Source organism: Paramormyrops kingsleyae, chromosome 19 (genome assembly GCF_048594095.1).
Source record: "Paramormyrops kingsleyae isolate MSU_618 chromosome 19, PKINGS_0.4, whole genome shotgun sequence".
Taxonomy (NCBI): domain Eukaryota; kingdom Metazoa; phylum Chordata; class Actinopteri; order Osteoglossiformes; family Mormyridae; genus Paramormyrops; species Paramormyrops kingsleyae.
In genome coordinates, this window is record NC_132815.1 from 11393424 (window position 1) to 11417072 (window position 23649).

Consider the following 23649-nt stretch of genomic DNA (forward strand, 5'->3'; position numbering starts at 1 on the left):
AGAGGCCCTTGAAAATTTAAAATTTAAATGATAAATTATACGTAAAATCTGGCAGGGGGGGGGGGCAAGGTTCTGTGTAACACAAAACATCTCCTGTATCAGTGAACACCTCAGTCAGACTCACTGAGCTCCTGAACAGACGGGTACTGAGCACGTCCTCTGTGGTGACTGTATGTTGCTGGTGTTCCAACAGTGGAGTGAGAGAGCAGGGAAAACAGGGAGGTGCAGCGGGAGATGTGGAGAGGGAGAGGGAGAGAGGGAGATGGAGGGGACGTGCATACCCGCCAGCTCCTCGTCCGGCCACCAGCCCAGGTCACAGGCTTTGCAGGTGAACTCGTCCTGCACCATCTCATTGTCCTTGCAGGTTGTGCAGATCCAACAGCAGCTCACCTCCCCTTTCCTGATCACCTGGAGACAGCCAATCCCCAGAAGCCCCCATGAGCCTTTGCTCTCACAGCAAATGGTCATATTTTATTTTTCATTGCTAGCTTTTATGTTTTGGCTTACTAAGCTGACTTATTAAACAGTTTTACACATTTAGTAGTTTCGAGCACAGTAGTCAGTATGGTGGTGAGTACGGTATATAGTCTGAAAACTGAATTGCTCTACTGCTTAATACTCATGAGTATGCTGCATATTCTGAGTCACTGAATTTTTAAATGAGCATCAGTTTCGTATATAAACTGAATTACTTAATACTTATGAGTACAGCACTTAACTGCTAAACTGTTTAATACTCATGACTATGGAACTTGAATACCCACCGATATAAATGTGTAAAATTGTAAGGCACTTTGGATAAATGCATCAGCTAAATGCTGAGTGAAAATACAGCTTAATAGTTCATTGGAGCTATCAAACTAAGTATCTTTTCCAAGGATACAACAGCAGTAAGGAACATACCCGATTGTAAATCTAGCTTGTTAACAACTACGCCACCTACAGGTGGTGTAGGTACCTACAGGTACCCCAGTCAGCATTCCTGCTGAGCTTGAGTGACACATGCATGCCCTGCCCACCCAACCGTGGCCCGGCCTCGCACCTTGATCTGGCCCTTGGAACACGGGTCGCTGCAGACAGAGCGGACGATGCCGCTGCGGTTCATCTGGATCCGGCTGTCGTCGATGTTGAGGATGCCCTCGTGCCAGGAGCCCACGTTGATGTAGTGATAGCGACCGACCTCCACGTACTGCAGGTTCATGATGTCGTACCTGTCACGGAAGCAGCACGGCAGCAGTGACAGCATCAACCTTCATCCTGCGGTACTGGCTGAGCTAGGTTCGAAATCCCAGAACTGTCAGGTTGGCACTACATTGGATCCGTGAGTATCAATCGGAAAAGAACCGGATGTGCGAGCCCATCTCGGACATGAGAAGACTACGAAAAATTCTGCCATATACTGTAGCTCACACCTACAATCTTTTTGTATTGTTACTTGTATGCCAAATACATTCAAACCCAGAGAAATGCAGTTAATACAAGAACAAGCATAACAGAAAGAGAGGGGAAATCATTTAACTGGATGGAGTCAGTGTCATTGAATAAAAAACGGTGTTTAAGGAAGATGAATACAAGCTAAACATAGTAGATTTATTTTGCAGTGAGTTAATTTAGATAAATATTGACGGAAAAGTTTTTCTCTAATTTATAGTGACGAAGGAACGCATTTCAGCCATATTCGGTTTTACCAGCAATGAAAAAAGGCGCCGCAAACTACAGTGCACGAGATTTAAATTGGTGAAAATGGCGGGAGGCAGTCTGAGGTAAAAATCAACAGTACAAAAACTTAACACGTAAGTATTCTTAAAATGAATATATTGTGAACTTTTTAATAGGGCAGGCTATAATCTCAGCTGTTCTTTTTGAATGAAAAATATTTAGAGACCTACTGTACCATTCATTTAGCTGCTGAAATTAGTAAATGCATCCTTTCAGTCTAGTTCAGATAGGATGATTGTTTTGATTATGATGATTTGGGTTATCTGGGTAAAATTTGGGTTATTTTTCAAAGGATATTTTTAGACATCCTCGGGTAACATAAGAATTTCCCACTATTGGTCAATTTTGCCAAATGTGATCAGTATAACGTTACAGTATTGACCACTTTAAAACATAGTTTTCTTTTTCACACTATCAAGTTTTGTAAAGCTTCATAAATTTCCCGCCTTGGCTAAAAAGTTGTTTTAATATATACCTTCATTTTACGACCGTCTTTAGAAGTCCCGCCTGTTGAAACCTCTTCCGAGTACTATTAAAGCACTATACTTTTGGTAACTTTTTGGAAATACAGTAGAACCTTGAAACTTGAACGTCTGTTAACTCGACCAACCCGGATGTCGAATTTGTTTCACTTGTACCGCGACCGAAATCTTGGAACTCGACCGTTCCTGCTAAAACTTGTACGGGTCGAGATGTGTTCAACTCTACTAATTCGGACCTCGAACGGGTCAGTCCAGAAAAATCTTGCCGCAATTTGACTGAAAACTGGGAACACGACAAAACGAAACAGTCGACCTGCTAAAACTTGTAGGGATCGAGACGCATCTCCCTTTCCAAACAATAACTGCGCTCCGTCTAGGATTACCATCCAGTCCTTATAATACAAGATCGTCTCGCATTGGAAAATAAAATGTCGCGTCCCGTATTGTACAGGACGATCCTAAGGGTGGCAATCTTACCTCCATCCCTCCTCCTCTTCACCTGCCACTTCCAGTATGCCATCAGTTCACCTCAATACAGGTAAAGCGCTCGTAAATTGTCACTAATTTCCTGATTATTGCTTTTCTGTGCTGCTTTTTCGTGTGTGTATTAGTTTTATATTGATCGTTAATGTTTTTTATCATTAGTTAGGTAAGTACGTAAGTTTAATTAGGCAATCATTTCCTGGTCTGGAACGGATTCAATTAATTTACATGATTTCCAGTGGGGAAATTCGACTTGGACCTTGACCAAATCGCAACTCAAACAGCCTTCTGGAACGACTTAAGTTCATGTTCCAAGGTACCACTGTACAGGTTTAGTGCAACCCCTTCTCCCAGGTCCTAAATGTAACCATCAATGTGAATTTGGAGAAGCAATATTATGTCTGGATTAACTACAGTACTACTGTATATGATATTATTACATGTAATAAGCTATTCATGACAATAAATACACATTTATTTTGGGGGGGCTAAAAGACATTTCAGGGGGCCCCCCTAACATAGGCCTAACGATATCCCTACTGTAACTAATGATGAGGAAGCCAGACTTAAGGTCATTGATGGTCTCATCTCAACAACAACAACAGAAAATGAACTGGAAATTTGGTCTGCATTCATATGCTATACCTCTACATGACTTGCGACACAAGTGACATGTGTAACGTGACCCAGGGTGACCTTGGCGCTATACCCCAACAGAAAGGGGGGGGCAAGGGGAGTACAGGGGCTCACCTGCCGGGCGTGTCCCCGTTCTCATCAAAGTAGACGTCCTCGCCGGACACGCCATTGAAGGTGGTCTTGAGCAGGAAGTCGAGCAGCTTGCTGCCGTCGAGAGGCCTCATGGCAGCGCACAGGCCCGGTCCGTCGGGGCACAAGAAACGCTGCATGTCATGCAGGCCGTGCGCCATGGCGTAGATGGCGTTGATCACAAAGCCCATCTTGCTGTCCTGCACGTAGTTCTCGCTCAGACTCTCGTTACCTGCAGGCCATCACAAACCACACATACACACACGCACACACACACGCTTGAATGAATCCATCTGTGCCAGGAGAAGCTACCACTACACAGTGCTGTAGGTGAACCACTGTGCCACGTTATATTGTGCTGTGAGAGTTTGTCTTTGTCCCTCTTTGACTGCTAAGCCATGGCAACGACCACACACCGATAACGTGACCTCTCTGTAATGCAGTGGTCAGGTGGTCTACTCCATTACATACATAAGAGCAGAATGCTCACTCTCCATTTGGAAAACCCTATAGAACCAACGCTAAATCACCTGCAAGCCCCATTCCTTTGGTTCCTGCTCTCTAGCAGTCTGCTACAGACAGTGGAGTCATTTTATTATTAATGCCTATGATTATACAGCAGAATATAAGTGGAACATCTCAGGAGTGGTAATAGATTCCCAGAAGCCTGTCGCCCCTGGCCACTGGCCTCCTTTGGTCAACTGCGTGTCTGACAGCAGGAGGAAGCAGGCACCGGACCCGCAGGTAGCATGACATTCAGAGTGGACACGCACACAGGGCAGTGCTTCTGGCAGAAAATTTGCATGCGTTTTTGTTTTGTTCTGTTTTGTTTTGTTTTGCAATCGTTTTACAGCAATGATACAAAGGGATGAGGGGGTTCCCATTTTGCTGTCAGACACACTGTTGTTTAGTAAGTGCGGTTAGTAAGTGTTTCATAATCAGCAAGCAAGTTTCATGTTCAAAATACATAAATACAGGAACCTTTAAAAATAACAGTCAAACCCAGCCATGGTATACTGGATGATTTCCGATGTGTTACCCTGAACATGTCACGGCCATTACTGAGGCCCCTGATCCGATTTGGCCATCGTGCCATTTATCCATGCCTTTGATCCATTTCGGCCTGTTAACGTCACTTTCAGCTTTAATCTCAGCAGTGGATGAGACTAACGGAGCAGGAAGAAAGGGCGCTTCAGCGGACCGGGGCGTCACAGTAAAAGGACAAATGCCCGTGGTGGCGGGGCCGAATCGAGGCCCCCTTTTTACTGCTCTCTGAGTGGAGCGGGGCTCCATTTCACCTCTTTATGTTCTCAGTTTCTGATTTAGCATTGCAGAGATTAACAATAATAAAAAAAAAGTTTAAGAGCCCAGCGATGATTTGAGTATAGATGCCCAATTAAACGACCAATGAAATCACACTACTGCGTTTCCCGGGAGACAAGAAGCCACTGCGCATGCGCCCCACGCCTCTGGTTAGTGCATCAGCTCAGGCTGCATGCAGGCTGGCAAGGAAAGCCCCGTATCACACACGTTTGTCTGTCCATCACTGGCATTTCTGGCTCTACAGGAGAGGTCAGCTGATCCAAGCTCCTCGTGCTTTGGTGATACGTGTGCAACACAATGATGTGGGCTAACATTACTCTCTTTGGGCTGCAGAACACTGGAAAGGCTCTGATTCAAACAGTGCTGGAGGGCTATTTGATCCCAAATGGTGTTAAAATGTTGAATTACTTCAACAACGTAAGAATGTCAGTAACATAAGAACATGATGTTATTGTCATTTTCTAATGATCATATTATTTGCATGTACTCTCTAACATTCCTTGTACTTTTTTGTGTTTGTATTATTTATTTGTTTAATTTAAATCACAAGGGCTTTGTGAATGGAATGAATCACTGGCACCCCTCGGTGTACAGCCAGACCAAACCCCGAAACCGGTGCACCTAAATCAGCTCTCTCTACGATTCCTCTACAGGACATGAAAGAAACACTTACCTTCCTGGTGCTTTTTGTGAGAGAACAACAGAAGTGACAGAACAGTGAACTAAGCATCACGGTTACGTTGGCGTTATGGTGTTGTTACGTTAGCGTTATGGTGTTGTTACGTTAGCGTTATTGTGTTGTTACATTACCGCTAGTACTGTTACTGCATTTATGGTATGTCTGCATTTCTCCATCACATTAAAACCAAAGTTAATAACAGTACTAGGATGTAAAATGTGAAAAAAACTACTCAATAAATTAAATAAAATGCAGGGGAATAAGGTTGCATCTAAAATAAACCTCTTGACCCCCGTGTTTTTTTTTCACTGTTATATGTATTTTGTCTTCATTGTTAGAATTTGATCCATAGTGGAAAAACCACCGAAAAGTCATATACACAAATGACCCAAAACGTTATGACCACCCCCGTGTGAAGTGAATTCTGTTGACTATCTAGCAAATAATGGCATGTGTCAACCTCTGGGATGTATTAGATGGTAAGGTAACATTCAATACTTGTAGTTGACATGTTTAATGCAGAAGAAATGGACAGGGATAAAGATCTGAATGACTTTGACAAGGGCAAAATCATTATGGCCAGACGACTGGGTCAGAGCATTCTGAAACGGCGAGTTTTGTGGGGTGCGCGTGGTTAGCTATGGCGAGAATATGTCACAACACAGGGCATTGAGCCACGTGGGGGCAGTCATGATGTTTTGGCTCATTGGTGTTTATGGGATAAATATATAAATTCTGCAGACAAACAGAGATTAATCTTGAATTTTGTTTGGTGTCCGTGTGACTGTGTGTGATCTAAAAGGCGTGTGCTTGACAGTGTTTTCCTGTGTCTGAACAAATCAAGCATGACATGAAGTCTGTCTGCGTGCCTCCATTTGCAAAATACCTTCGAGGTCGACAGAGAATGGGGAAAAAAAATGGAAAACAGGAAGTGGGCTTTTGCACAACTGTGTACGCCTTGCACAAGTGCTAATGACTTGGTAAAAGAGGCACACAATGGGCCCCACACTGTGCTTCTCTCTTGCAGGCCCTAGGAGGGACGTCTGTTACACTTTTCCCACCGTTATGTTCCCACTAGCGGCTGAAATGTCAGGCCTTGCTACTATACTGTATGTGCTTGTATGCCGAGCAACAGAACGCTGCTGGAACTGTAATGCCAGATCTCACATTGTGATGCCCAGCTTGCTCTTCTGCATGAAACTATGCACATAACACATTCCTCTAGTCCCTCATGTGACGTCAGCAAGCCCTGCCAGGGAAGCCGTGGCATCTTACCGGAGCAGATCTTCTTGTAGTTGGTGTTTTCAGACGGGTGGCCTGGGATCCGGCACTGGAAGCGGTGCTGCCAGAACTCGCCGAACCATGGATTCCTGGCATTTGCATCCAGCCGCAGCTTCAGGAAGTAGTCGTTGAAGGAGGTGACCTCGGCCGACTGCAGCTTCATGGTGATGCCGCCCTCCGCCTCCAGTTCGTATCCCTCCACCACCTCGTCTCGGTCAGCCCAGCCATCACTGGAGGAGCAAAGGTAGCAACGTTGACCCCATGATCATCACCTCATAACCAAAGGTGATTTAATGTATGGAGCATAAAAGGGGCTATAATTCATACAGAGGGGCCAACTTTATCATTAGCCAATGATATGTTTTGAGTTGTTGAGTGACAGGGAGGAGCCAATCCGGGGGCCAGTCAGCTTTCAGCTCAGGCCAGTGCCCCTGTGGCCCCGCCCTTGAATATGTTCCAAAAGTTTCTCCCTCTGTTTTACCCATCTTTTTCAGTTTTTCTCTATCCTTGTAGATCACTATCCAGCCTAATGGAGATGCTTTTTTGAGGCATCTGATTGGCTGAGACCCTATATGCCTTCCATTTGGGACCTAAAATGCATGCCTATCAACAAACACCTTCCGATATGTCCCCCAGTCTGTGTATAACCCTTAACACTGTGTTGGAGTTTTACACTCTGAAGCTTAATTTAAACCGTTTTGCTTATTTAAAAAAAAAAAATCCAAGGAGACCTGTTTTGGGAATGTAGGATATTTCGCTGAGAGACATGAGAAAACTTGTTTGGAGTTGGCAGAGATAGAAATCTGCTTGCCTGAGACAGAAATGTGTCAAATTGTATTTCCATTAAGGAACACTAGAATATTTTGTTAAGAACGGTCACAGTAATTCAACACATGCTCCCCATTTAGGAATTACAATTCAGTGAAGGGCCGGGAATAGCTATGTGCGGCTAACTGCAGTGCTAGAGCTACACCTCACTATTCCAAACCCCTACAGCTTCCTTAGGGCCGGACTACCGTTCTCAGGTTCTCTAGTAGGGGTTGGGCGCTCAGGACCACAAGAAGACAAACTTGTAGACAAGCTATGTGCCATAAAGTATAGTTCTGGTTAAGCATACCTGTACATACATCTGACCCATCAGGGTTATGACAGACTCTTCCAAACTGTTGCTCCAGTTATGTGGAAAATCTAAACTAAAAACCTATTACTGTTTGCAGGTGCTGATGTGAGACCTCCACTCCAGTAGGTGGCTCACTCTAAATATGCGGCATAATGTACCTGACAGTAGTCCTCCTTTGTCTGCCTCATGGCATTTTTTTATTTGGACATGCCCCCTGTTCATGGTAACCAGGTGTATCTCATCAGTAGGACAGCTGGGAAAGAGGCCAAAGGTGCTGCTTTTTAAAACTGGGGCCCGGATCACAGACACATTTTTAAATGACATTTGAAGCTGACGAATCAAACTCAACACCTTCTGGTGCTACAGGCAAATTAATTTCTGTCCATTTTTTAAGGTGGATTAAGCAAAGTCAATTTCTGACACATTTAATTAAAAATGTTATTTAGATTTTTATCTCTTCCCTGTTGTAAGTACTCTTGCCCTTAAACTAAGTTTTTTTTTTCTACAGCACTCAGAATTGCTCACACGCTATGCAGTGGCTCCCAAGTGTTAAGTAACGCAATAAATAACATCCAAGCCGATTCTTCTCACATAAGAAGCTCATAGCTTGTTAGCTGAATAAAGACCAGTTGAGTGACTAAACATTTGTTCACTTATTGCTGACATTTGACCATTGCCGGCTTACATTGTGTGTTTCTAGGAATGGGAGAGTGGACAGCTCTCGGCAAGCTCGTCCTACTGTATGTCCAACATCCTGAAACATTTCATATAATTAACTGCATTGTGAAAATGCTCGCAAAAAGGTTGTGGAAATGTGCACATTTGATTGCAGATGTCGCCAGGATATGGCCAAGATCGATTTGGGCCTTAATGTCTGTTTCCTTTCTCGGCGGGAACAGAAAACCTCTCCTCACCCTAACTCTCCACCAGTGCTCAGTGCCGCGGCCGGCTTCCGAAATCCTTGCTCCGCGGGCTGAACTCCAGCGGCCTACATTTTCACCGGAGCGAAAGGAAACACGCGAGTGTTACTGGCCTGATTAGCTTCCGCAAACATTAATTAATTAATGAGCATTCCCCCGTCCCGCCACCCAGATCATGAAGTCCAGCACAGCTGCTCGTTACACGGGCCGGCAGGCTCCCGGGGAACCGATGCGGACCGGCCTGGGCGCAGAGCCGTTTAAACACAATCCCAGCACCTTTATTTATTCATCACGGCCCACTTACAGCAGCGTATCTACAGAAACCACCAGCGTAAACCAGGGTCTGCACTCTCTGTGTGGCTTTACTCCTGATTTCCGTGCATTTTGCCCTCAAGCAGTGTCTTTACGTTGAATGAAAGATACGAATAAAGCTTTCTTTTTAAAAAAATAAATAAACAAACAAATAAATTTTTCCCAATACACAAAGTAGGTTTTTTAAAATAGATGCTGTGCTTAATTGAAATTAAATATCTTTTATTGTTATTTTTGTGCAATTATAGGATTAAATAGAGAGGGCAGGAGAATCACATGGGTTATGGAACCTGTTAGCCGATTCACCACAAATGGAATTCCCACTGAACTTTTTTTTTTTTTTAAATATATAAAGCTATTTCTGCCATTTTCCAGCCAGGTCATTGGTCATCTCCGCCAAACTCCTACCAGGGACCGATGACCCCTGCTTTATTCACAGCACACCCATAAGTCTGGGTAGGAGAACATGACGAGATGCTCGCTCTCTATAACCAGCCACTTGCAGATGCTAGATGGGGGAATGAAGCAGCTTATTAGTGGGCATCCAGCCTAACTTGGTTCATACATCTGTTACTGATACATGCTTATCCAGAGCCTATCCCAGGAGACACAAACAGAGGGCAGAGGAACACCTTGGATGGGATGCCACTCCACCATAGATAACCTAGACTGGTGAATCCCGAAGCTCTCTTTGACTAACCATAACCATCCCATGTAGTCCTCTAATTCCACCCCCAGATTAAACCAATAAGATAATTTAGGCCCAGAATTGACATTGGGGTGTAATATATGGAATGGCTGGGGGGGTTCTCAATACAGCCTTAGGAATCACTCATCATATTAATGATTCGAAATAGTTTAGCTGGCAAGTGGATACCGAATCTGTTTCGCCACCAGGGGGCTCTCAGGCACCTTTGGCAGATCACAAAGATCAGATTCAAACCCTGATCTGAGTCAGTCTGCCCACTGTTTCTTAGTACCTGACCAACTGCCCAGCAGGGGCCTCAGTTTAAGACAGTGGTACAGCTTAAAAGCACCTCTTAAACAATACATCAATTCTAAGCCCCTGTAGTGCCAGTAATGAGATGTTTATTAATTAGTAATAAGATGTTAATTAGTTACTGCAGACAAGGAACAAATCGCACTTCTTTCCCATGACAGTCACCCTTTAATTCTATCGATCTGTCCATTGCCAGATGTTTTGCTTCTGATGCATTATGAGACTAATGAACAATCGATGTTGAACAGCAAGGGAAGCATTTCAGTACCAGAAATGTGGTTCCAATTCACTTCTTCAGCTTTGGCTGCTATTTACAATGGACATAACTAATGTATAAAGTGAAGAGCTCAGAGTGTCCGGGCCATTATTATTTATGATATTCATCTTCATTCCAGGTGAACTCTGTTTTCACCTGGTCCCAAGCACACTTAACACTCTTAAAATAACTCATCTCACAAGCCATATGCCAGGCCACTACTAAAGGCAGCATTCATATAATTTATCTAAAAGGATCTTATATAGCCAGTGGTGGTACACATTTCCTGTTTCTACAGCTCATTTAGGTGCTGACAGTTCTTCGAAATGCAACTTTTCCTGAGCTTCAAACCAGAACCCATTTGAAGCATTTTAGCTTCATCTTGACCTGTATCTCCCTTGCCCATATCTACATGCATGCATACTGTGGTAGACTGCAGTGCTCATGGGAGGTGTGCATATTTTATTACTACATATTTCCTATTGGTTGCACACATCACATGGTCCAAAAGGGGTGGGTTTTGCACAGCATTCGTGAAGCCCTATGTAAACCTGCTAGCCAACAGAGGCATTTCAGAACCACCTCAGAGGACAAGTAAGGCTGACCCAGGACTGAGTGTTAGGAGCAGCAGTCCATTTCACCTCCTACAACGAGGGAATCTAACACATAAGACATCCAGTTATTTTCTTTTCTGACTTTTCTGTGACCAAAAACACATTGTTACTACGAGAAGAAGCTGGCCAGACTCGTTAAAGCTAACAGGAAGGCCACAAATGCAAATATAACAGCTCATTACAACAGTGGTGTTCAGAAGGGTTTCTCTGAACACACAACTCATCTACCCTTGAAGCAACTCTGGAGGCAAAAGTGGATCTTACCAGGTACTACCCAAGTGTACCTAATAACACGGAGGTGTGTTTAAGGTTTTCTGTATACTGTACCTGTTTGTATACAAAGGTGTCATTTGGGGTCAGTTCAAGCAGAAACAGGTCATCACAAAATGTCAACATACAAAATTTTAAGGATTATTTAAGAATTGTTGGTCCGTCACTGGGATTGTGGAAAAATTGAGGAAAATCCCACAGGAAATGGAAAGTTAAGAACTTTTATGTCTCTGGCTCTTGCATAAAGAGCTCTGCTACCTCCAGATAAGGTGTGAAGTTATAGATGCACTCAGGGTTGGATCGGTCGCTTTGATGACATCACCTGTCCAGGAGAATGGCGACCAGAGGCTCCCCTACAGGGTGACAGGCTGTGGGTGGAGGTCTGCTTACAGAACTGTAGTTACCTGCACTTGTACGCTAAGGAGAATCACGTCAGTCAAGCTGCAAACAGTATAAACACAAACTATGTATGTTTGGATAATAATGTCTGCTTTGGAAGGTAATTGGGGTCCAGTAATGGTTCAGTAAGGCCACAGTGTGTGAAAATACTGTAAACGCTATGAGCAAAAGCTCAATTAGTTAGTTTATTGAAATAACATGAGAACCTGCTAATGCACTGACCTTCCAGGACAAGGCTTAGGGAGCTCTAAGTGGACATCAGCAAACAATCAAGCTTCTGTTCCTGCCAGCACCATTATGAAGCACTGTACACATCAATTACTGGCTATAAAACCCAGGATTAGCAGCACACACAGTCCAAGGCTAAAATACACTGTATCACCAGCACACACACAGTACAAGGCTATGATACACTGTATCACCAGCACACACACAGTCCAAGGCTAAAATACACTGTATCACCAGCACACACACAGTACAAGGCTATGATACACTGTATCACCAGCACACACACAGTCCAAGGCTAAAATACACTGTATCACCAGCACACACACAGTCCAAGGCTAAAATACACTGTATCACCAGCACACACACAGTCCAAGGCTAAAATACACTGTATCACCAGCACACACACAGAGTCCAAGGCTAAAATACACTGTATCACCAGCACACACACACAGTCCAAGGCTAAAATACACTGTATCACCAGCACACACACAGTCCAAGGCTAAAATACACTGTATCACCAGAACACACACAGTCCAAGGCTATGATACACTGTATCACCAGCACACACAGTCCAAGGCTAAAATACACTGTATCACCAGCACACACACACAGTCCAAGGCTAAAATACACTGTATCACCAGAACACACACAGTCCAAGGCTATGATACACTGTATCACCAGCACACACACAGAGTCCAAGGCTAAAATACACTGTATCACCAGCACACACACAGTCCAAGGCTAAAATACACTGTATCACCAGAACACACACAGTCCAAGGCTATGATACACTGTATCACCAGCACACACACAGTACAAGGCTATGATACACTGTATCACCAGCACACACACACAGTCCAAGGCTATGATACACTGTATCACCAGAACACACACAGTCCAAGGCTAAAATACACTGTATCACCAGCACACACACACAGTCCAAGGCTAAAATACACTGTATCACCAGAACACACACAGTACAAGGCTATGATACACTGTATCACCAGCACACACACACAGTACAAGGCTATGATACTGTACACTGTATCACCAGAACACACACAGTCCAAGGCTAAAATACACTGTATCACCAGCACACACACAGTCCAAGGCTAAAATACACTGTATCACCAGCACACACACAGTCCAAGGCTATAATACACTGTATCACCAGCACACACACAGTCCAAGGCTAAAATACACTGTATCACCAGCACACACACAGTCCAAGGCTAAAATACACTGTATCACCAGCACACACATAGTCCAAGGCTATGATACACTGTATCACCAGCACACACACACAGTCCAAGGCTAAAATACACTGTATCACCAGCACACACACAGTCCAAGGCTAAAATACACTGTATCACCAGCACACACACAGTCCAAGGCTATAATACACTGTATCACCAGCACACACATAGTCCAAGGCTATGATACACTGTATCACCAGCACACACACACAGTCCAAGGCTAAAATACACTGTATCACCAGCACACACACAGTCCAAGGCTAAAATACACTGTATCACCAGCACACACACAGTCCAAGGCTAAAATACACTGTATCACCAGCACACACACAGTCCAAGGCTAAAATACACTGTATCACCAGCACACACACAGTCCAAGGCTATAATACACTGTATCACCAGCACACACATAGTCCAAGGCTATGATACACTGTATCACCAGCACACACACACAGTCCAAGGCTAAAATACACTGTATCACCAGCACACACACAGTCCAAGGCTAAAATACACTGTATCACCAGCACACACACAGTCCAAGGCTATAATACACTGTATCACCAGCACACACATAGTCCAAGGCTATGATACACTGTATCACCAGCACACACACACAGTCCAAGGCTAAAATACACTGTATCACCAGCACACACACAGTCCAAGGCTAAAATACACTGTATCACCAGCACACACACAGTACTAGGCTATGATACACTGTATCACCAGAACACACACAGTCCAAGGCTAAAATACACTGTATCACCAGCACACACACAGTCCAAGGCTATAATACACTGTATCACCAGCACACACACAGTCCAAGGCTATGATACACTGTATCACCAGAACACACACAGTCCAAGGCTAAAATACACTGTATCACCAGCACACACACAGTCCAAGGCTATGATACACTGTATCACCAGAACACACACAGTCCAAGGCTATAATACACTGTATCACCAGCACACACACAGTCCAAGGCTATAATACACTGTATCACCAGCACACACACTCAGTCCAAAGCAATGATGCACTGTATCGGCAGCACACACACAGTGAAAAAATAATCAGGAAAATTATAATTCCGTCTGGCCTCAATTCTGAGTGACTCAGAAAATGAGTGACAGATTTATTTTTTATTTTAACAGGCTTCTCAAAGGTTTAAAAAGTGACTGTGAGGCAGCAGTTTGCTGGTGTCAGTTTCAGGCGACTGGTTACAACGTGTCCGACTGCATTTCAGTCTCCAGCTTTCACTCTCAAACTGACACTAATGGATACACGTCAGTCTAACTGGTGCTGACTATTACGCAACAATCAAAATGATTATGCGAAAGGCTTCTCAGCGTGAAGGCGCTTAAAAACTCCAAAACATTTCACTGGCAAGCAATCAGGACACAGAGAGACCTGAACCTCCTGGGAGGTAGAGTTTCCCGTCGGAAAACTGCATCTTAAAAAGCCAAACATCCTTTTAGTTATAACACTCATATTGCTAATGGTGCTGATGAAAATACTTCAGTGTTATTTTTATCATTTTATGTGTTGTGCTCCTTCTGGAGAAGTGTGCCACGACCTCGTTGGTAAGTGATGTTGGTCCCGCTAGGAGATGGGAATCCTTAGATGGCGTGTGTCTTAGTGTGTGGCTTGGAGCGCCTGGACGTGCGCAAACACCAGCCGTAGTGCATGCACACGGGAGGCCCTCACCTCTCGGAGACGTCCAGATGCCGAGCTGATGATGTCAGCACATCAGCTGACCATGCACTTTTCCACACGACCGGACACGAGCGTTTGACATTTCCATCCTGGGCTGCAGACAGTAACAGGCTGATCTCTACAAAGTGCACCCACTCATTTTTCAGGCAGTCGCATGCCGCATGAAAAATGCTCCAGGGACACTGGTTGAGCAACTGACCCTGTGCTCAACAACTTCACCCTCAGCTCTATATATGTTTATGTCTTAAAATGGACAGCAAGATGGGATATGTCAAAACTAGCATATGCCAATGTACCTGTTCTCATAAATCTACAAATGGAAAATAAAGTATCATTTCGTTTTATTTCACAGTGGCTCAGTGTCCTCCCGTCCAAGCCAGAAAAGAACCGTGTTAAATCTGAACACCGACGGTAACTCCCTCCAACATACGCGGTTCCAGTTAATGTGGGAGAGCCGCTGTTTACATTAGTCTGTTGAGACCCATGAAGCTGCTGCCTCCAACCTGACAGCTAACAGGAAATGGATGAGACCGATACCCTCCCTGTGCATTTCTCACACTGGGCAACCCAAGCAGAGCTGCATTAATGGGTGAAGTGACCTTTGACCCCCAACCCCCCTTTCTGATGGCTGCTGACCTGTCCATGTGCAGAAATGTGTGCCACCCTTCCATTTTTGCGTCAGCGCTGACAACAGCGACGAAAACAAAATGCGCGTCAAGGACGAGGGTGACATGTGAAACGGCAACCGAGCGATGACGCCAGTGACAGAGAGGACAACAGCCATGATGACAACAGCCATGATGATAATGCTGGCGTCGATGACAACAGGAGGGGAGCGTGCTAAACGAACCTCCTGTTGACATTCTGGTGAATATCGGTGCTTTTAGCTCAAATTAACGTCGCACATGATCACCCAAGACGCTGCGGACAACTTGGGTCTCCTAGCTTAATCAGGATGTCGCAGTTTGGAGTTCAGCAATGAAAGACAAGAGAGATTCCCAAAGGCATAGATTTGGGTATGGATGATATGGACATATCCCTACCAATATTGTAAGAGTACCGCGTGTTTAGGGGGGTGGGGGCTTCGGCACTGATTTGGTCCCTGCCAATGTTGAAACCAAACCTATGCAACCTTGGCAATTGCTCCTTTGGCCTTTTCTATGCCGCCATGCATAATGGACAATGCTGTGTGGAACAAGGCTCCCAGAACAGGTCCAGAGAGCTCCCCCCCCCCCCCCCCGATACAGAACCACATCATTCTTACACCTGCTTTCGCAAACGTTTTCTTCATGCAGCAGAGGTGTGGTTTGGGCCTGAGAATCCTCTATGAAGCCATAAAGCCACAGTAGCTTAATGTCCCACATCATGCAACTGAACAGACCCCTTCACCAGCATCCCCCCCCACCATCCAGGCTCTCCTAGCATGACCTGCGTTGTCCTTCAGTGACGAGAGTTGGAATTTCGGGGAGGGGGGGGGAAGGACCGAAGACATTCTGTTAGTTCCCCTGGAACAGGCAGAGTGCATGTTGGGAAACTGGGAGGGCGTCGCTGTGGGAGGCAGACAGAAATAGTAGTAAATCACAGGCCTGGAAGCGCAGAACAGCATGGGGGGGGGGGGCTCAGACAGAGAGAGAGAGAGCGACTGAGTGTGTGTCCATTTGTTTGTAAGTATGTGCTTTTATGTGTCTGTGTGTATATGTCACATATGGGTGTGTGGGTATACCTGATAAAGCAGCTGGGGGGGTGGAGGGGGGGGGCGGCACCCCACAACAAAATAGGGGAAACAAAAGCTCACACCACATCAGCTGCGTGTCTAGGAAGACCGAGGCTTTCGGGGGCGTCGCCATTAGCTGCATGGATCTCACGCGGGGTCGCCACGGCAACCACATAAAACAATACGCATGTTTAAAACGGAAAGTCGAGGCTGATGCTCCAAGGTGCAGGGGAATAGCCGACGCTGCAGACACTCCTCTCCACACGGGCCTTCAAAAAGGATGTCACCGCTTTCACCAAGGCTGGTGCAGAGAATCCGGAAGGTTCCTGCTCTATTGAAGGGCACCCTACAAGGATGAGCAGAACCATATTCCTCAACTCACGCCTGGCGGGGGGGGCGCGGGGGGGGGGGGACGTGGTCCAAACGCACAGCTCACCAGGGGAATAGACAGGACAATGTTCCCAGATGCCGGGTACTGATTCAGGGCCCCAAATGTAAACAAATGAAGAAAGCATGTCTCTACACAAGGTCCAGAATAGGATAAGAGATAAGATAAAACTTAACTGATCCCAAGGGGAAATTCTTGAAGATTCTTAGCTTTACCTCCATTCATTAAATTTGATTAGATGAGATTAGATGAACTTTATTGACCCCAGGGGGAAATTCTTGTACATACAGCAGTGAGGTACGTGGATCAAAGAAGAAAATACCTTTAGTGCAAAACAGACAAAGTGCACAGACAGTACACAGTGAAAGCAAGAAAACATAGTGCAACCAAATTAATAAGTACTCAATACACAAACAGAATCAGGAAAAACAGAATGCTATGGAATATCATTGAAGTTAGGAAATAATATATAATGATACATTAGTGATGGTATATGTGTATAAATGAAATGAAAAAACAGATAGCACTGGACTTAAATTATGGCAAAGATGGATTGCTTCCTGTTATGGCTGGTGGGGGGGCATGTTGAGAGGAGATGTTGTAACATCTGATGGCAGCAGGTAAGAAGAATCCCCAGTAGGGCTTTGTAGCTCACCGTGGTGGAATGAGCCAGTGGCCAAAGGTGCTCCAAAATAGCGCCCCCTGGAGAGGATGGGCAGATCTATTCATAATATTGTCCAGTTGTGCCAACATCCTCTTTTTCCCAACTGCCTCCAGTGAGCCCAGGGTCAGTCCTGAGATGGATGGTTAAGGATTTACCAGCCCTTAGATTAAACACCCAAATAGGAAGCAAGGTCTTGAATGTCCTCCTCTGATTTCTTTCGCCCTTATATCCGAGGAGCAGGCAAACACCCAAGTCGGGCTTGTTAGCAAGGTTGCAACCAATCTCCTTCTGTTCTGTATACCAGGAAAGCACAAATACAACAGAGTCACTCAGGTAACCTCACACCATATCAAGTTCTCTGCAAGACTGCACTGCAGCTGGGGCATGTTTTTGAGCCACGAGCAAGCACTACTGCAAGGCTTTCAGGCAGGAAACACCTGTTCACTACCTGTCATTTCATCACTTTTCCTCCCAAAGCCTCACAGTCTCTACAAAATAAAACAATCGACTATGAGGCTTCCTTGCTCACGCGAGGGATTTAAAACACAGTCCTCACATTGTACCATTCTTCATTACTTAGAGGAGAACATTGCAAATGATGTAACTAAGTTTTAATAAAATATTATAGAACATATTCTTAGTGCTCTGAACAATGTACCTCAATATTTGTTAAATACATCCCAGAACCTGCTCTGTTTGGGATGGTTTTGTACTTCAGTCCAAAAATGTGCAGTTAGATAAGTTGGTGTTTCTGAATCACCCGAGGTGTGATTGTGTTTGTGAGTGTGTGTCCTGTAAACGACAGATATCCCACCAAGGGTGTCCTCTGCACTGTATCCAGTGTATCCTGGGATAGGACCCCGCTTCACTGTGCCCAATGCATCCTGGGATAGCCCCCCCCCCCCCACCTCACTGTGCCACCATACTGGATAAGTGGATAAGTGGTTGGAAATCTGAAATATGTACATGTGTAAGAACAAGGTAATTTAATGTGTCTGCCATAAGAAAATTAAATGTCTTAGCAGTTATAAGCTGCTTGGAGGTCATCAACAACGAACTTTAAATTATATATTCTACAAAAAAACAGGCACATCTGTGAGAGCAAGCACACGCACATCATTAAAACTGATTATGAATTCCTGACTGATTGAATTTGCATATCTTGCTGAAATAATTCAAAGTGGGTCACTGAAGACAAATTCCTCAACTGTTTTTAATTAAACTGAACTACCATGCAAAACTCTAATCAAGAACCATACTTTTTTTCCTCCCCTAGCAGATTCCATGAAAGAAAAAAAAAAAAAAAAAACACAAGCAAGAACTTTCTGGAAGAAATGACCTTCTTGTGATGGTCATTACCTACAAAACAATGCGGTAGGAGCATTTTAAAGTGGGTTTTCGATCTCGCTTCGTGAGGCGGGAGAGTGGTCAGCGGGAATGTCCAGGTAGCGTTAGCTTGGATGAAAAATATATGTTATGCAAACTTACTAATTAATAAGAGCCTCCAGGCAAATGGTCTCTGCACATGAGCTCCGGTGGCCCCAGGCGACTCCAGCCTGCACAAACACCTGCGAAGTGCCCTGCAAAGGGTGCTGTGGTCTGATCTGGATCCTTCAGACACTTCCTAACACTCAGGCCCTCAGTGGAAGTAGCTCCTATTCCACTGGTAGTACATTCTAGACCCATATATCCCGGGATTGTGACAATGAGACAGTATCATTTGATCCATGCTGGATAAAACTTGGCCAGAAAGACCAAAATATGGCTGAGCTCCAGTGTCACAGCTGGGGGCTTTATCTTCTTAGCCGAGTCTGCAAACATCATGTTAGGTTGGGGGAGGAAGGCAAGATGACTGCCGGGACTTACTAGAACCTGTTTGCTCTTAATCTGTAAGTCACTTTGCGTGCTGAAGTCATAAATGTGCTCATAAAGTAGGTGGAATTTAGGTTCATATATATTCAGTACCGTAATCTTCTTAGTAGCTTGCTTCTCAGAATTCCCAGGGTTTCCGGATAATGTGATTTCTGTGACCTTCTTCTCTGGCAGTCCCACAGCAGACGCAATGCCTCAGGCACCATATAGGGGGCGCTATTCCTTATCACAATGCATTATCTCTATAAGTGTATCAACAGAAGCAGATAATTAAGGAGAATATAGGGCCATTGTCTGTTACTTTACTTACTGTCTAAGCAGAGCAAATAGAAATTTGCCTCTCTAACCCAGGTTCATTGTCTGGTATTAACTGCAGGCAACTGACATGCTGATTTAGCTACTGAAAATTCAAAATTCCTGTTGCACTAAAAGGACAATGGTAATTCAAGAAAGGTTGCAATAATGCATTCGGGATACACATAAATAGTTCTTATTAACCTGCATAAATTCAGTAAATATTCATTGATGTAAACTGATAAACCATTATGCATTCACTTTGTATCTAGACCTTATGTAAGTTTACAATATATAAATAATTTATGCTACCAGAAGGGTCCATGTTAGAGCGAGGCGGGAGTTTGACCATCCATTTGGCGTTGCGGTGACCGGGAGCCAAGACAGAACCACATACAGCAGCCAGAACCCGACCAGAACCGCGCTGTGGTTAGGGATGAAGCAGGGCTAACAGCAGTGGAAAGCAGGGGCTGTAACTGTGTTCCTGGGTTTTAATGCTTCACAGAAAGAGCATAAATCTGTTCAGATGTGAGGACGGGGACTGGAGAAGCCAGACTAAACTCTTATTCTGAACCCCTCCGCTTGGCTGCTCACTCCAATGATACCGGGGCTTCGAAGCCACCACACTCCAGTCTTTCATCATCCAGCGTCGTGATTGGCTTCCGTCTGCATGGCTTGCCCTCCGCGGCCCATGTGACGGGCAGACTTTGGATTTAGCTGCCGCTGCTGTTGATCTGACACTAATTCCCACTCGTGTAGAGTTTGAGCTCCCTGGAGATGTGCGGCGTGTTTAATTTTTTTATTTAAAAATTAGATTACAGTTGCCACACTTAACCTCGCGCGGTAGAAGGGAGGCAGGTTCCAGGTGCCTGGGAATTTTTCCGTGCGTGTCGCCAGGCTGCCAAACGAATTAGCCCACCGTGCAGATTAATCCTGCGCAAAACCACCAGTCGCTAAATGCCATAATGCAACAAAGTGCACGTGACAGGTGTAAGAGAAGCTCCTGACCTGCTAACAGGAAGCCCTTTAGCATGCATGCAACCTTCAGCCATACGAGATTCTGTAATAGGACAAGCGCCATGGAGCCTGGAGGGCGTCCAGCACCAAACGTCACCCTCCGCTTGTCCTAGAAAGCAGCTGAGCCTGTCCGAGGTTCCCTCCCCCACCGCCCCGGGAAAACTGTGGAACAACAAGATGGGAAGCCGATTAGCCCCGTCTGACAGTCAACAGCCTGGGAATTCCCTCATCCCCGGAAATGCCTCTTATTCTCCACAAGTATGTCAACTGTAAGGGGTAAAACAATTCCATATCATTACCTACATCTATATACGTTACCGGTTTGGCAAAACCTCACCTACTTCTGTATCATCCGGTTATCTCAAGTCCAAAAGACACTCTCTACCTTCAAGATTTCCAGCACATTCGACCTTATTGAGTTTACAACGATGTGAGCTGGGACAGGTAGGTATGGCTGAAATCCAGCAAGGGCTATGAACACCTGACGTTTTTAATTAGACATTTTCAAATTGAGACTGTTGGGAAGGTTCTGCATGGTTGGGTGCAGAACAGGGCTCTGTTGAGTGCTTTCAGCTGTAGGTCAAAAAAGTCTGATGTTCCTAGACCATTGTCAAGTTTCCACCCCATCTCCCCATTTACGGGGGTCCAGAAGGTTGTATTGGCTGGTTTCGATTATTTGGGGGGGGGGGAGGGGGGGTTCTGCCATCGTTATCCTTTCAATGCCATTCATATCCCAGGCATGATCAAATGACCACTATTGCATGTTTGTTCTGACATAAACAGAAACCGAATTGTGAAACAACACTGTAACCAAACTGTCTGCCATGGTTGGACCCAAAGTTTTAATCCCAGAATTTTCTCCCAGGCTTTACCTCCTGGCGAAAGGTCAGTGATGCCTTGCCACCTAGTCCGTGGGGAGAGAGTGCCCATCCAATGTCTGCCCAAAGCGACCATAGTTACCGCGGTAATAAACAGCAAGAAAGAGGAGCTCACTTAATACCAGACATGCCTCTCCAGACAACTCTCTTTATCGCAAAATGTTGCATCCAGGGAAAGTAATTCTATAATTAAATGGGCTGTTTAAGTTAATTACAATATAATAAAAGCAATGCCTAGTGGCCTTGTTACAGTGGTGTACGGCCATATTTCACAGTCACGCTGTCTGCATGTTCCTAAACCAGGCTGAGGAGACGGTAATTAAGACTGGCACGCAGACGATAATTCACCTAAACAATCCTGCTGAAAGGCACCTCGTCAGACATTTTCACGAAAACTGCCTCGCAGATTTCACCAGACAATAAAGCTACGTTCGACTTAACCGAAATTTTAAATGCGCTCATACAGTTCACAAAGTGAGCTGTTTCCGAGTTCAGCCCTTTGCTTAAGGGTATAAGTACAGCACTGGTCGCGCAGGAAGCTCGCAGTGAGCTCACGTCTGATCCGTCGCACTAACAGGCAAGAAAATGATGCAGGAAACTGTGAAGTCCTTTCTCACACCTTGGCTCCGAGCTGTGGCAGGCAGGCAGTGGCAGGTGGCTGGAGCCGACAGACTCACCTCCTGACACCAGGATAGACGCACCAGAATATTGTGAGTTCGATTATGTAATCAGCCGCTTAGTGCATTGTGACGAGAAGGGCGCTTGTGAATGTGCTCGTGTAAGGCTTCTCCAGTTTGGCATTTAAACGCTCGCAAATACAGTATCAATACATCCGTAATCACATATTCAAGATCACAGTGGTTTCCTATATGTGTGAAATATATATCCTATACATATGTGTGTGTGCGTGTGTGTGTTGTATATATATATGTGTGTGTGTGTTGTTTATGTGTGTTTGTGTGTGCATGTGTGTGTGTGTGTGTGTGTGTGTATTACAGAGTGGTTCAGAGCTGCCTTTCTGCACACCAGTATTGTACTTACTGAGCTGTTATTTTGACAGACATGGTCTCCCTGTTAACTCTAACAAATCTGGCCATTCTCCTCTGGCCTCTCTCATTAGCAAGGTGCAAACTGCCTCTGACTGGATGTTTTTTTTTGTTGTTTGTTTTGTTTATTGCACCATTCTCTGTAAACTCCAGTCACTACGGCGTGTGAAAATCCCAGGAGGGCGGCTATTTCTGAGATGCTGGAACCACCATGTCTGGCACCAAATACGATGCCACGTTTAAAAATTGCCTCTTAGCCATTCTAATTTTTAGCCTTACAGGAACTGAACCTCTTGACTGTGTGCTGTATGTATTCAGGCGCAGCCACATGATTGGCTGTTTGTTGGAGCAGGCTGTTTGCATTGACGGGCGGGTGTATCTAATAAAGTTGTCACCGGGTGTTTCGGTGTTGGTTGTGCTGTGGTATCAAGCCTCCTGATGTGGCGGATCTTAATCTGTCACAGATTAGGAGTGCCATGGCACCTTGAGAGCTGTGCAGCACCCTGCCAGGTGTTCTGGAGAGGTTCTGTGCCTCTCAGCGCATGTTCTGGCCCACAGCCGCGTGCCTGTCAGCCAACCGGCTGACCCGCGAGTACAGCCAGGTCCATGCTGTCCCACTCATTCTGCTCAAGTAACAGGCCCAAGTTCAGGTAACTGATTTCAGCACGTGACCCGCGTTTGGCGTTGCCCATGTGATGTGGGCCTGCCTGACACAGAGCGATGAAAAGTCCACAGACATAGGATTCATTCACTTTCAAAGCCGACATATTTGTCCAAATAAGCTTACAGTGCTCACCAATTTATACAGATGATCTTCACTTTATTATGGTTTGATGCACATTCAGTAGTCATCTTTGAATACGGATCTGTTCCCGGCTAGTGATGCAGCACTGTATCCCCATCGCTGCATTGAGGCATTGGGGTCTACACAGACCACAGGATGGGCTACACCAACA

The 23649-nt window shown here is 45.0% G+C and overlaps 1 protein-coding gene and 1 long non-coding RNA gene across 6 annotated transcripts in view; one reads left to right on the top strand and one right to left on the bottom strand.

The window, feature by feature from the left end:
- The window catches only part of grm1a (glutamate receptor, metabotropic 1a), a 47479-nt gene that overhangs the window by 12384 nt on the left and 11446 nt on the right, over positions 1 to 23649 (bottom strand). For all 3 annotated transcript variants that reach the window (XM_023837183.2, XM_023837174.2, XM_023837191.2), the window contains exons 4-7: positions 6727 to 6962; positions 3435 to 3681; positions 1043 to 1211; positions 282 to 408 (exon numbers count right to left, since the gene is read on the bottom strand). In XM_023837183.2, the coding sequence (XP_023692951.2) occupies positions 282 to 408; positions 1043 to 1211; positions 3435 to 3681; positions 6727 to 6962 (779 nt within the window). The remainder of the gene's footprint in view (positions 1 to 281; positions 409 to 1042; positions 1212 to 3434; positions 3682 to 6726; positions 6963 to 23649) is intronic.
- Positions 1734 to 8494, top strand: LOC140581111 (uncharacterized). 3 transcript variants are annotated; one of them, XR_011984143.1, is made up of 3 exons: positions 1753 to 1793; positions 2653 to 2739; positions 5106 to 8494. It is a non-coding gene; the product is annotated as an uncharacterized lncRNA (long non-coding RNA). The 3 variants fall into 3 exon arrangements; XR_011984142.1 differs by having other exon boundaries at positions 1734 to 1763; positions 2653 to 8494; XR_011984141.1 differs by having other exon boundaries at positions 2653 to 8494.